General features: G+C 41.3%; 1 protein-coding gene across 2 annotated transcripts in view; it reads left to right on the top strand.

Annotated features, from left to right (window-relative positions):
* The window catches only part of ankrd12 (ankyrin repeat domain 12), a 49,178-nt gene that overhangs the window by 24,348 nt on the left and 10,758 nt on the right, over positions 1 to 14,072 (top strand). Inside the window, exons 2-7 of one of the 2 annotated variants that reach the window (XM_033649763.2) lie at positions 5,866 to 5,979; positions 8,909 to 9,059; positions 10,592 to 10,663; positions 11,043 to 11,183; positions 12,729 to 12,932; positions 13,249 to 13,391. In XM_033649763.2, coding sequence (XP_033505654.2) covers positions 5,920 to 5,979; positions 8,909 to 9,059; positions 10,592 to 10,663; positions 11,043 to 11,183; positions 12,729 to 12,932; positions 13,249 to 13,391 — 771 coding nt within the window. In that variant the 5' untranslated portion in view covers positions 5,866 to 5,919. The remainder of the gene's footprint in view (positions 1 to 5,865; positions 5,980 to 8,908; positions 9,060 to 10,591; positions 10,664 to 11,042; positions 11,184 to 12,728; positions 12,933 to 13,248; positions 13,392 to 14,072) is intronic. The other variant, XM_033649764.2, reaches the window with a different exon arrangement.

The following is a 14,072-nucleotide window of genomic DNA, read 5'->3' on the forward strand; positions in this document are numbered from 1 at the left end:
AGCAAATTTCTGCTCTCAAGTTTACTACATGCAAGTATTTCATCAAATTTGTTGTGTTTCTGGTCTTTGCGTCAATGTCCTTCTTGTATATAATGCATTGTGCATGATTGGCATCGTCCTTTTAAAACGGAGCCACTCTTTAGATCTTTTCTGAGACATTTTTTACATCTATGTGACACACACTGGAGTAAGCCTCTCAAAATACAACAACACACATTCACATGTCCCATCTCTAGGTGTAATGTAGTGTTTTCCTGCATGGCTCTGTAACGTGTAATGTTAGACAGAAACTAACCAGCATTAGACCTTGGTACAAGCATGCTGCATGCTTATGGCTTACAGATGAGACTTACTTCTTGGGTATCGTAATTCGGGACTAAATGACAAGGAATTTTTCAATACTCCGTAGCATCGAAGGAATTCGGTCGGTACCCAGCCCTTGCAATGTGGTTACATGTCAAACAGAGCCTAGCACATGACTTCATGTCCCGGACAGAAGGATTGTATACTTCTAGAGTTGGACCAATAGTAATGGGGCTACAAACTAATGATTATTTTCATTATCGATTTTATCTGTTGATCATTTTCTCAATCATGCTGTTAAGTGTTAGGTCTCAAAAACATCAGAAAATTGTAAATCATATTTTTCCAAAGCCCAGTGTGATGTCTTGTGAATGTGTTTTTTTGTCCAACCAACAGTAAAAACTGGAGGTATTAAATTAATTATCACAAACAAAAGCAGAAAATCATCACAATTTAGAAGCTGGAACGAAGGAGTTTGGGGGGCTTTTGCTTGAATAATTACTTATGTGAATAATCAAAAATAGTTGCCAATTCGTTTTCTTTTAATCAACTAATCTGTTGACCAATTGTTTCTGATCTGCTATTAATCAGTCAGTCAACTGGCAAAAAAAAAAAAAATCAGCAACTATTTTAGATAATAGATTAATATTTTTTATTCTCTGGTCACAGCCTTTTCAGTGAAGAGATTTGCAGCTTTTCAGTGTTTTTATTTCATCATAGAATATTTTTTGGTTTGGGGATGTTAGTTGGAAAACATTTGAGGATGTCACCTTGGGCTCCGGAAATTTATAAAGGGTATTTTTTCACTATTTTCTGACATTTTATTGACAAAATGTTTATTGTATTACTTGAGGATATTTGGCAGATGATTCAATAGTGAAAATAATCATTAGTTGCAGCCTTTGTAAAAAAAAAAAAAAAAATTGTCTCTTCGGTGTCTTCTTGGCTGCTGAATTACACATCGCTGATGTTGAGACTGAAGCAAGCAGCCATCCTGAGTGTCTCTGGTGTCACATCTCTTGTCTGTACATCTCTCACCCTTTATACTGTTGTGATTTTGCAGTTTGAATCTGATTCTATTGTTGCCGTTCAGTTTCATTGGAAGTGAAAAGTTGACTGGGTTAATGTTGCTATCACTGTTTTCACTGTACGGGATCCAGTGTTGAACTAATCTCTGCCATGGTCTCTGTGAACTGTAGTAGTCATTAAGGCAGGGTTTGATCTAGACTTGAAACAGCCCAAGGTTAATGGCAGAGCTTGCAGGGGCTCATGCAGCCCTGAGCTGCTCATGAAACGGCAGTGAATGAGAATGCCAAACTGGCGAGTGCCCAAATACCTCTGTAATTATAGTCACACCCTCCTCGCCTCCTCTCTAGGCCAGATTGGAGTCCTGTCAGCGATTGTTTTCTGGTCTGGTCCCGGGCTGTCCATACCGCTTTAATACCCCCCTTACACTAGCCTCTTTACACCAACGTGTTCACTGTGGGCTGCTCAATTCTCCCTTTCAGCTGCCTGAATGACGATGCTGCTGCATACCGGCTATCTGCTGACTAATGATGGACCTCTCACTGGCCTCAGCTGAGCAGCAGGGCTGTGTGGTGGAAAAACGATACCTGTCAACACTGTACTATTACTTAGGATCAGCAAAAGTTGTAAAGATATCTGGAGAAACAAAATATTGGATTCCTCTGAAATGTCCAGTCATCTTATTCATGATAATTTAGTGCCAAGTACGAATGGATTCTGTGTGGAAAGGCCAAGGGCATGTGTAACCCTTAAGATTTGCCCTGCTGTGTATCAAGATGTAATTAAGATGTAATTAAATCCTTGTAATGTGTTGTAGTGTTGATTGATTAATGGATTGATTTCATTTATGGATATAGAAGACAAACAGCCCAAGGGATAACATGTAAAGTGTAAACTCTTATTCCTAACATGGTCCCTCATGTTTACACAAACTCAAAATTTGATTAGCCTAATAATGATTAATTGCCCATTCAAAATAAAATTACATAAGAACACTAAACTAACAATTATTATTTATTAAAGACTAGGCATAATTTGTTAATATTTTTTGCTGATTGCTTGGTCAATACAGTGTCAGGAAATGGTACAAAATGCAAAGCTATATTAATTTATATTGATATAAAGCAGGGCAGCACGGTGGTGTGGTGGTTAGCACTGTTGCCTCACTGCAAGAGGGTTGCCGGTTCGATCCCGGGTGTGGGAGCCCTTCCGTGCGAAGCCTGCATGTTCTCCCCGTGTCAGTGTGGGTTCTCTCCGGGCACTCCAGCTTCCTCCCACAGTCCAAAGACATGCAGATTGGGGACTAGGTTAATTGATAACTCTAAATTGTCCATAGGTGTGAATGTGAGCGTGAATGGTTGTTTGTCTCTATGTGTCAGCCCTGCGATACTCTGGCGACCTGTCCAGTGTGTACCCTGCCTCTTGCCCAATGTCAGCTGGGATAGGCTCCAGACCCCCTGTGACCCCCAAGAGGATGAAGTGGTTAGAAGATGAATGAAGATATAAAGCAGAGACGATCAGCAAATCCTCACAATTAATGAACTGTAGAAAAAAAAAGACAATTAATTGATTCCAAAATATTAACTTTTTTTAAGAATTTACTAATTAATTGATGGACTAATCATTTCAAATCTAAAAAAAAAACATACGCTATATCCAAAACACATATCACAGCAATCAGTCTAAATCCTATAATCTGAAAATCCATAAATTGACACTTGACAGTTCATACATTAAAAATGTCAACAGCAGAACGGGTAACAACAGCAGTAGTTTCCTGCTCTGTTAACGCCGTTTGTCTCAGAGTGCTTTTGCTTCTTTAACTGGTAAGACTCTTTAACTGGTAAATCCTTAATACGCCACATTAATGTTCCAGATGAAGCATGGTATGCTAGACCGTGCTGGTTATCTTGATTATATCTCATAATTACAGACCTTAAGTCTGTTTACATCCATTTAGTGTCAGTGGTAGTATGTTTTTGATTTTGTTCAGTATTTAGGTATAGATAGATTGTGCTGTCATTGTGGTAGTATCACTGTTGACTGTTCACTTTATAGAACTGGAAAGCTTGAATCTCAAGTCATAAAATCTACATTTTGCAACAGTACTTACCTCCTTTATAGCCTGTCTGCTTTATTTGTAACTGAAAAGCAACCACTTACTTTGTTTTTACCATTTCCAAGACTTTGTTTACATCTCAGGGTTGGTTAGCATTGCAAAGCCCTTGCTAATCTTTAGACGTACTGTACATAATGTAGTGTGATGAATGTCTTAGTCTCACAGGATTAATGCCTTTCAGTCCCTGCTGTAGCCACAGAGACCCAAATGACTGGATAGCTGCATATGTAGATATAAACAGTACATATACACTGGATGTTTCTGGAAACCGTGCTAGGTTAAATAGTTGTGAGATGCATGTGTTTTTAAATAATATAGCAAAAATGCTTAACGGCTGATGGTTACAGTTACTTTAATGTGGGAATTTGCTACCTTCCTTTGCCTTTAAGCTCCAGTATGAAAAAAAAACAAACCAAAAACAGATGAGCTCAAATTGGAAGGTGCTGGGATAGCAGGCCATCTATGCCGAGGTATGGTCATCATAGTTTCCCAGAATCTAAGGACGAATTCACACTGGCACTATGTGGTCTGCTTTAAACGAACCCTGGTCTGCTTCCAAGGATAGTTCATTTTGTTTGGAGTGGTGTGAATGCTCATTCGAACTCTGGCGCGGACCAAACGAGCGAACTCTGGTCTGCTTGAAAACTGGGGGGTGCGGTTCGCTTACATTGGGGAATGCAAACGGACTATCCAGCAAACCAAAGAGAGGAAGTGACGTAGAGCGCAGTACATCTTGAGTAGGAAAAAAAAAACGAAGCCAACAGCACAAACTGGGAGATGCAGAGGTAAAAAAAAAAAAAAAAAAAAGTTGGAAAATGTCTTGTGGACGTGGAATAGTGAGGAGGTGCAGGCGCTTATTGATATAAATATGGTGTCGCTCCATTGTTTTTGTGGTGACCAAGCAGGCTGAAGGGGATGGATTGCAGTTTTTCGGTCCTGGCTGATCGTTGAGCAGTGTTTTCTTCTTCCTCATGCTTTTTTCTTCCTGGTCAGTGGTTGTTTAGGGCAATACTGCCCCCAAACGAGCGGCTGTTGTGACTGAGTGACATTGTCCAGGCGGTTTGGTCTGCTTTAAAAGGTGCAGTGTGAAAGTGAACTGAATCAAATGAAGGCATACCCCACCCAATTGAACCGAGTCCCCCGAACTATCCTGGTGTGAATGCGCCCTAAGTTGGCATCAAATTGCTTGTTTTGCCTGACATGCAGTACAAAATCCAAAGATGTACAATTTACTGTGATAAAAGACTAAGAAAACAGCAAATATTCACATGAGAAGCTGGAACCTAAAGCAAAGTATTAATTGATTTACTCTAATAATTTTATCAAAACAGCACTCTGCCCTGACAGGAATTTTGTTTGTGATTGGAAGAAATCCCCTGAAATGATGGGAAAATTTGTGCTCTTAAAGCAACTTACACGCAGTAGAAGTGTGTTTTGCTGTGTGAATAACTGCAGTACTAAAAAAAATCATGCTAGTTTCTTTTCTTTGTAAATTAAATGTTAACTAAAAAGATCATAGTGAAGTTGTAATTGAATAACAGAGTAATGGGGCTGTCCCATGCTTCACAGCTTATCAGTGGCTCTCAGGTGTCCTTATATAGAGTTTACTGTTTGCGGTGCTTTCATTGGACCCAAGAAATACTGGTTCTGTAAAATCAGATGGGATGCTGCTTATGAGAGAGCAAGTATACAAAAGAGGCAGGGAAAGTTCATTGAAAGTACAAGAGAAAGAGGATCTTGTGACTGAAAACTGTGTTCTTCATGTGACATGATAACTGACACATGCCATGTCGGCTTTCTGCGCATGTTCAACCGAGTGTTATACTTTCTTCAGTCACTGCAGGCGCCCACAGTGCCCCCATTGACTCTGCTGCGTGTGTTACTACACTGACAAAAACCACATCAGAGGGAAGCTTGGTTACACTGATGAGTAGACCATAGTGACAACATGCAGGGGGGACGTTCTCCTCTTAGAAACTTGAGTCCCTAAAGCTGTGATTCATGTTACCTTGTGTAGTTGTTTCCTGCCTGTATTTTTAGGGTCTGTCTCAAGAAGTGGAATGGAAATTTCAATAAAAATCCCTGATTACTGAACCACTCAACGCACATCCTCTAACACAGCTGGGTTACACCTTGTAGCAGTGCTGTGTCATACGCTGCCACTCCGCTCCTCTCTTGGGTTAAGTGACTTGTCTGTACTTGGCTCTTGTTTCCTCTGTGATGCAGACGTTTGTGTGAAAGCGCAGTCTCTGAGAAGACTTTTCTTGTACCTGTACTTAAATATACCTCTTGTTCTCACCAGTGTCCCTGCCTGTTATCACCGAGTCTAAAGAAACACTAGGCCAGGCAGTCATCCACTCAGACTGTGACGTGGCAATGTTGAAATCCTTCTCATTGCTGTTCTTTTCTGTCTCCAGGTGCATGATGAACCTACTGTGCTGTAGCTGTCACAGCTAGTCAGGTGCCGCACCATGGCCAAACCTGGGAGCGACAGAGATGGAGCCATGGTGGATAAGCAGGCGGGGAAGAAGGTATGTGAGCACAGACACAGAATAGACTCTTGAGTGAGAATTATGCCACAGTTATTTTTGTGTTTTCACTTTGCCCTCTTCTGTGTTTTTGTACTGTCTAGAGCTCCATGAAATGTGGGCTTGATTGCTTTTGATTTTGACCTAAACCATACAGATACGTAGCACAGTACTGGATCCCACGTCAAGGCTTTGTTAAGCAGTTAATAAATTAATCTTGCCTTACAGTTCATTTAGGAGATGGAGATCATATAACACAATCCTCATCAGTTGTCATGGAATTATAGATATTAAAATTTCCAGTTTTTCAGAGCACTTTGGGGACTTCTTGTCCATGTTGGCATACAAATTGAGGTTCGGAGTTAATTTTTGACCTTGGAAACAGCAGTTGACGAAACAATAGAAACAATAACAACCTCAGGGTTCATTGAGAAGCTGTCCCGAGTCCCAAATCATCTTACATGTGGCCTGTATTTGAGTGCCTTAATTGTGATCTGTCAATATTTACCTGAGACATGGCTGTAATGTTAGCAGTTTGGCTTGAGCCCTATTCACATGTGAATAGTGATACATGGAGACCTCTAGTAAGTCCACCATGAATTACTGACCATATTTCACCAAACGCAGAGATCATGTGATGTTTGTTTTCTCTCCCTCTTTCCTGGTCGAGCATTATGGAGGCTGCGTTGGCAAATATAAATAAAAGCGTTGACAGCATTTTGGGTGCAGGAGGCTCACGTAGCTACACAGCTTGGAGACCCATTTCAGAAAGAGCAAGCTCCGATCCCGAAGAGCGAAATCTCAAAAAATAATGAGATGGATGACTTGACGGTGTCTGACAGAGTCACTTCTGTTTGTTCAACCCACATAAAAACAGAAGGAGGTTAACACTGTAAATCACAGCGAGTGGTGCTGTGTAGTGTTTGTGTTGTGTAGAGTGGAGTCAAAAATGACGCATCGTATCTTGGGGATAATGTCAGTAGGTTCATGTGGGGGTGGGGGGTAATTTCTAAATCACATGAGGTCCCCTGGTAATACTAGTCCTGTGCGAATGGGGCTCTATTAACTGTTAGCACGGAGGACCACAAGATGTAGAAGTGGTAACACAGACTTGACTTTTTATCAAGACGCCTCGGTTCAGTCAGAACTTCCCTCAGAGAGTGTGTATTTTATGTCTTGGTACTTAAATGCACCCGCCCACCTCTTGTTTCATTATGGTGATAAGTTTTCCCTCAAAGACATTTGTATACATATCTCTGCAACTTGTAAACACGCTCATTATTACCCAATTGCTGTAACACTTGTAGACATGAGGTTTAGATACACATATCTGGGTGTTGGCAGGGAGCACATTCAACCTCCTAGCTACGCTATTCCTTGTAGCTATTTGCACCACATGTTGACACTGATGCTAATGTTTTGATTTGATCAGACGTGATTCAGCAGTACTGTAACAATATCCTGTCGCCTATATTGTTATACCAGCACTGCTTATTCATCCCTTTCTTCATAAACGAGAGGGACAATTATGTCTTGCTTTTATTTTTAAGGCAGAAGTGCTTCTCATCTTAACTCTCCTCCACTTCTAACACTGCCAGACACTTCAGCTTTGCACAGCTGGAACATTGCTTCACTGAGATCAAAGAAGCACCACACTGCAGACATTTTTCCTCCTGCCAGAAATGTATTTTACTGCACCAAAGTGCAGCTCACTAAAGTACGGGTACGGAAAGAGCTTTGTCTGCAAATCAGAGTGCAGAAGTACCCGGTAACTGGAATTGTAAGACATTGTTATAATGCAGATAATACTTGTAATGTTTAGGCCTAATGCAGTGGGTGCTATCATCAGTGGCGTATGATGGAGTTTTTTCCCTGTCACCACCCCTACCACAGTTTCAGTATTTTGTGAACCCTTTCCAGGCACATGCAAAACAATTTTTAATTGATGCAGTGAAAACCAAAGTTATATTCATAAAAGCAAATAGCAGCTGCATGTGGGAGGGATCAAACTTAACATTTTCTGTCTTGTGAAGTGGGAGTTGTTGTGTTTTTAGCTTAATTATGGCCCAGACTTTGGTCACCAAAAGAAATGTACTTAACCTCAGTGTGGGACTACTTGTGTTTAACATTAAGCGCCCTTCTGTGTATAAACAACATTGTGTTCATATTGTATATAGTTTATTTTGAGTCCTCTGTTTTATTACATTTGACCCAGCCTATATAGTCTTGACTCAATTATTTTATTTGTTAGACATGCAAAGCCATCCTCGAGATGTGTAGCTTTCTTTCTGCTTTCTTTTTATGTATTTTAACATCTAACATATGTGTAAAAGGTTTGCATCAGTGTGAAATATTAAAATGTGAGTGCAAAGTACAGCTTGTCTCACAGACTAAAGGGAAGCCATTCATCTAATAAGTCTATTAGTATTTACCGCTACTCCTGGAGTTCACTGAAACAAGCTTAGTACCTTAAGAATAGACTTCTTTCTTTCATATTTTTATTCTGTGTGTAAAAACAGGAAAAAAACGAGTCACTCCTGATCTTTTACTCCTCACTTGGCAGAGACCCTGCCTTGGGAATAAGATTTTACTGAGTCATGCAGGCAAACCTGCTGCCTGCAGGACCCAAACAATATGTTGCAGAGACACAACACTGTGCCTGTAATATAACCACCTGCACTTTGCCATGTTAGTGTCATGTTTTAGGAAGCTTTAGTCTAATCTGAAACACTACCTGCACTGTAAGCTCAAGCCTTGGTTGTCGAGCTAGTTTAACAGATCTTTTTATCATAGGGCCGCCTCAGTTTATTTACCGTCATGACTGTATTGTTTACACACGCAGACAGACTCCAGTCATAAATGTTGCCATACCTTTTGTTGTGTTTGATGCCTGATTTGTATTTTTTTTTTATTTCCCTCTCATATCAAACAGAGCAAAGACAAGTTGTCCCCTTTCACCAAAACTCCGAAGCTGGACCGGAGTGAGTTGCTGGGGAAGGAAGGGAAAGCCAAGTCTTCCATGAAGCGCAAGCTCTCCTTCACTACCAGTCCGCTCCAGACCGAGGAGCGAGACTCAGACACCGGTAAGAGCTGTTGCTGCTCCTCCCTGCTCCTCTTTCAACAGCCATGCTGCTGGCTGGCTGCCATGTCCTTACACTGCCCCCCGGTGGTCTGTTGTTGAACGTTTTCTTTAGATGCTGCTAATATGTCAAAGGGTTTCCACTTGTTCTGCATTAGACTCAAAATCTGACCATGTTGATGAAGTTGTGGCCTGTTGTGTTGATTATAGAGACTTAACCAAGTTCCTGTTTTGTGGTCTTGTTTTTTTAAGGGATAAGGCTGGTGATATTCTGTATTTTTAATCATTGTCATCAAATCCTGTTGTCTGTGTAGCCAAATGCCTTCTACATCCGTATTCCTTTGTGCAGTTAACCTCAATTCTTGTCCAGGCACACATCAAGAATCCACATTGTTGCACTGCGTAGTTTATGTTGACTGAGTCTCACATACACAGTCCTGGTGCTTGAAATTTCTAGGCCACCAAATGTGTATTAATCCACCACTGAAAATAGTCCCCAAGTAATGTTGATTAGAAACTAAAATGTCCAGCTGTTTTAGTAAATTACTGAGACTTTTAAAAGTGAAATAAAAGTATATGTATGTGACACATTTTTAAAGATGTATGTAATTATGAAGAACTAATGGGCTTCAGGTTGAGAGCCACTGAAATGGAAGCATTGTGAGGTGGACTAACATATTGTCTGTTGTAGTCTTTTTAAGGAATCTGTTGAGACAAATAATAAAACATAAATACAAAAGTACAGAACAGCAGCCTTCTCCTTTAAGACCTGATATTGTTTATGCAGTCGTGAGAAGACGTGCGATGGTAACTGCTCTATTTAAGTTTCTGGTCACTGTTATGCTGAATATAAAAATGCTTTACTCAGCTGCTCAGCTTCACATTGGAAACACTGTAAACTTGAGGTCTTAATCTTACCTCTCTGTCTTGTGTAAATAAACTGTTCAGCTTCTGTCATGTAGTCAGACGTTTAACCGTATGTTTACATCAGATTTGAGAGCTAAAAATAGGTTAGTGTGTCATACAGCCATAATTACAGTAGATGAAGTACAGTAATGTGTTTAACAGAGAGTTTGAGGTCCTGTAGGTTTCTCTTCATCTCCTCTGTAGAGCATTTCATTGTGTGGTCCTGCGTCAGTCTGACAGACGAGAACCCTCAATTTTGAATTCACTGAGTTTAATTTATGTTGCGCAGGTTCTAAAGCTAAACTAGCACGGAGGGCGGCTTTGCCTTCCAGCAGCCTTTCCCTCGCAGGTCCTGTGTAGATCAGCTGTAGGGAAAAAGGGAAGTAATGACTCCACTGACCACGTCAGATCTTCTCTCCTGTCTCCTGTGTTGCCATGACTCATAATCTGTGCGTGGAGTGCGAGTCTGTCTTTGTGCCTGAATGTATTTGAGAGGAGGAAGAGGGCGAGAGAGAGAGAGAGAGAGAGTGAGCGAGCGTTAATGCAGTGCTTTCCCACCCTTCCACCTCCCCCCTTGCTCTCCCCTCCCTCCTCTCTCCCCCTCCCCATCCTCTCTGCTTTGCACTGTAGATGACTCAGACCCAGGCCAGTCGAGTGAGACCTGGGGAGAGAGATTAGTGCCTCCCTGCAGGATATACGCAGGTAATCGCTGCAGCCCGATCCTCAGCCCCCGTGTCCTCTACAAGTCACGTCACCCACTTTGCGCCACTATGCTGCTGTAAACACACATACACACATGCACGTGTGTGTGTTTTCGCCCTGCATCTGCCACCGTTACAGCTCACGCATGTCTGTGTTTAGTAACAACCGACTGATGGAGACGGGGCGGCTACTTGGCTGGCTTAAGAGAATGCTGTCTTTTTTTGTCCCCCTTTTTTGAAACCTCATGCTTGTCATCTGTTTCTCCGCGTTCTCAACAGATACAAGGGAAAGAGGAAAACGGTGTCACTGTGACGATGAAATTGCTGCTGGACATTTTTTCCGGACTGTTCTCTTTAATCTTTCTTGGTTGTGTTTACAGATAAAGATGGACCAGACAAGAAGAAGGTGAAGAAGGAGGCTGGGGGCAAGAAGTCCCAGGCTCCCAACCTTTTGTTTGGGTATCCTCTGTCAGAGCGCAAACAGATGGCTCTCCTAATGCAGATGACTGCCAACAGTCCAGGTTTGTGTGCCTGCCCTTTCACCTTAACCACATCCTCAAGATGGCTCAGAGTATATTTACTGTTGGATGAGTCATGCCTCTGAGCGTTTTGACAAACATGCACTCTAATATTTCAAGGTTGTTTGAGAATAGGGCAATGTTTCATATTTAATGCAGTTACTCGACTGCAAAAAAACGGCTCAGTATGATTATTCTCAGAGATATATTGCAGTTGCCATCAAGTATGTAACCGGGGAAGTTGACTGAGATAATTTTTTGTTAGTGATTGGTTCTGAGTAGTTGTGAGACAAGGACAATTAGTACATACATGCTAAACACACACAGACACAAGTAAGGACAGGCTTCTAGTTAAACCCGTGTTACTGTGGTTGCTCAATCAAATCCTTGCTCATTGCTCATTTTGGGAAATATGCTCATTCGCTTATGCCACAAGCTAGCTGAGGAGATACCACTCTCCTGTGTCTGTCTAAGCAGGAACTAGCAGCTGCTTAGCTTAGCATAAAGACCGGAGAGCAGGGGGAATAGCTGCTCTATCAGAAGCAGAACGAAATTCACTTACCAACATCTCAAGAGCTCATTAATCAAAACATATCTCGTTTATGTAATCTCTACAAAAGCAGAAGAGCAACGGCGCATTTACACCAGATTCGGCAACAAAGAAGCAGTCATGCAATGCATGGTGGGAGTGTGGCAGCGAGTTTGGAGGAGAAGTTGTGGTGCATCTGTAATTGCAGGAAGTAGCCTAGATTCAGCTTTATGCCATTGAGGCCGTCGAGCACAATGGAGCTGGCTAGTGAAACTTTGACCAAGCTGTCAGTCTAGGTGATGTAGTTCCAAATGAAAAAAAAGATTCATTAGTGGCATTGTCTGTTTCTTGCCTCAGTTGTTTTCACAAATGGATTTTGTTGGTTTGTTTAGATAGAATAATAGAAAGCTTATTAGCAGCCTACCATGTTGTTTCCTGTTTGAAACGGAAAGCAGAGAACCAGGGACCGCCCAATTAGCAGTGTGTTTATCCAGTCAGGTGCATTCCATGATAGGGTACGTCACCAACGGAAAGCCCATCAGTGCGGCCAGTTGAGTGGAGCAGCGCATCCCCTAGCGGTATTGCAAGAACTCTTGGAAATGCACCATAAAAAATGATGATTTGTGGTTTAACTGAGGTTGTGCCAGACTATTATTGTTTTGTTACCTTTGGACAGAGCTATGTTAGCCGCTTCCCCTTCTTTCCAGTCTTACTGTAAAGATAACCGGCTGCTGGCTGTAGCTACAAATTTACCAAACCATGTGATATAGATCATCTTATCTAACTTGGCAATAAGCCAATAAACATATGCCCCAAAAGGTTGAACAAGTCTTTAATGAATACTTACTAAAACACATCAACACATAGAAGCTTAGTCTTTGAAGTTCTCTGTAAAAACAGTTTCTCTGTCGTTGCTCAATCCAGTGCCTTGCACATTAATTCAGGTAGTTATCTCAACCCGTGACAGGCTTTTGCTTCCAGCATCAATTAAGTGCTTTTCTCTCCTCGTCTGTGTCCAGACTCTACTCCCAGTCACCCCTCACAAACGACCCCCGTGCAGAAGAAAGTCCCCAGCAGCGCCTCGTCTCGACAGAAGGACAAGGTCAACAAGAGGAACGAGCGAGGGGAGACTCCCCTTCACATGGCCGCCATCCGGGGAGACGCCAAGCAAGTTAAAGAGCTCATTAGCCTGGGAGCTGACGTCAATGTCAAAGACTTTGCAGGTACGATGGCCTGGGAGGTGATCATTAACAGCTCTCATCATGTCTGTATGGTGGCTATTAATGACACGAAGCTGACAACAGCTGAATAACAGCTGCTTATTCAAAGGTGATATCTCATGATGAGATAATAAGAAGGACATCAGTGTGCATCTTATTTCCTTCTGTGCCCTTTGTTTATAATGCTTAATTTGTTCTCTTTATTTTTTTCTTTTTATCTTCAATCAGAAATCTGTCTGAAATTAAGAAACTTAATGGTAAAATTTGAACTTAACTAATAAATTAAACTCTGGTGTTGCTGTTTTCTGTCTCTCACCAGGTTGGACTCCTCTTCATGAAGCCTGTAATCTTGGTTACTACGATGTGGCCAAGGTCTTAATAGCAGCAGGTGCAGAGGTGAACACGCAGGGTCTGGATGACGACACGCCACTCCATGATGCTTCCAGCAGTGGGCATAAAGATGTAAGAGCTTGAAGTTTGTCCTTCCACTGTCGTATAAGACTTGAAAATAAATTACACATTTAAAACTGCTGATTAAGGTCTTGGTGCAGGTCTTACATGTCTGATATTTTTATTTATTTATTTATTTTAGTTTTATTTATTTATTTATGTTTTTTTAAAGATATTTTTTGGGGCTTTTTAGCCTTTAATTGACAGGACAGACAAGCGTGAAAGGGGGAGAGAGAAAGGGAGTAACATGCAGCAAAGGGCCACAGGCTGGACCCGAACCCGGGCCGCTGCGGCAACAGCCTTGTACATGGGGCGCCTGCTCTACCACTAAGCCACCGACGCCCCACATGTCTGATATTTGATATAGTGTAATGTAGATAGATGTAGACATTAACAGTAGTCATACAATGATAACAATTATTATTATTATATGAATATCCTCGGTCATGCCAGTCTGCAGTGAAAACTGTACATCACTAAACCAGTTGTATTCAAAGTTAAGTCAAAAAAAGTTAAATTTAGAAATAGAAAAATAGCTTGAGCTGCTGTCCGATTGAAAATAAAACATCTTAAGTATGTTCCTGACACAGAAGATGGATTCCAAATGATCATGAATAGCATTTACAAACAACAACACAGGTAACACTATAAAGTACATAAGTTGTCACAATTAGTTTTTGCAATTTTGTTGTT

The sequence above is a fragment of the Epinephelus lanceolatus genome, chromosome 12, assembly GCF_041903045.1.
Source record: "Epinephelus lanceolatus isolate andai-2023 chromosome 12, ASM4190304v1, whole genome shotgun sequence".
Taxonomy (NCBI): domain Eukaryota; kingdom Metazoa; phylum Chordata; class Actinopteri; order Perciformes; family Serranidae; genus Epinephelus; species Epinephelus lanceolatus.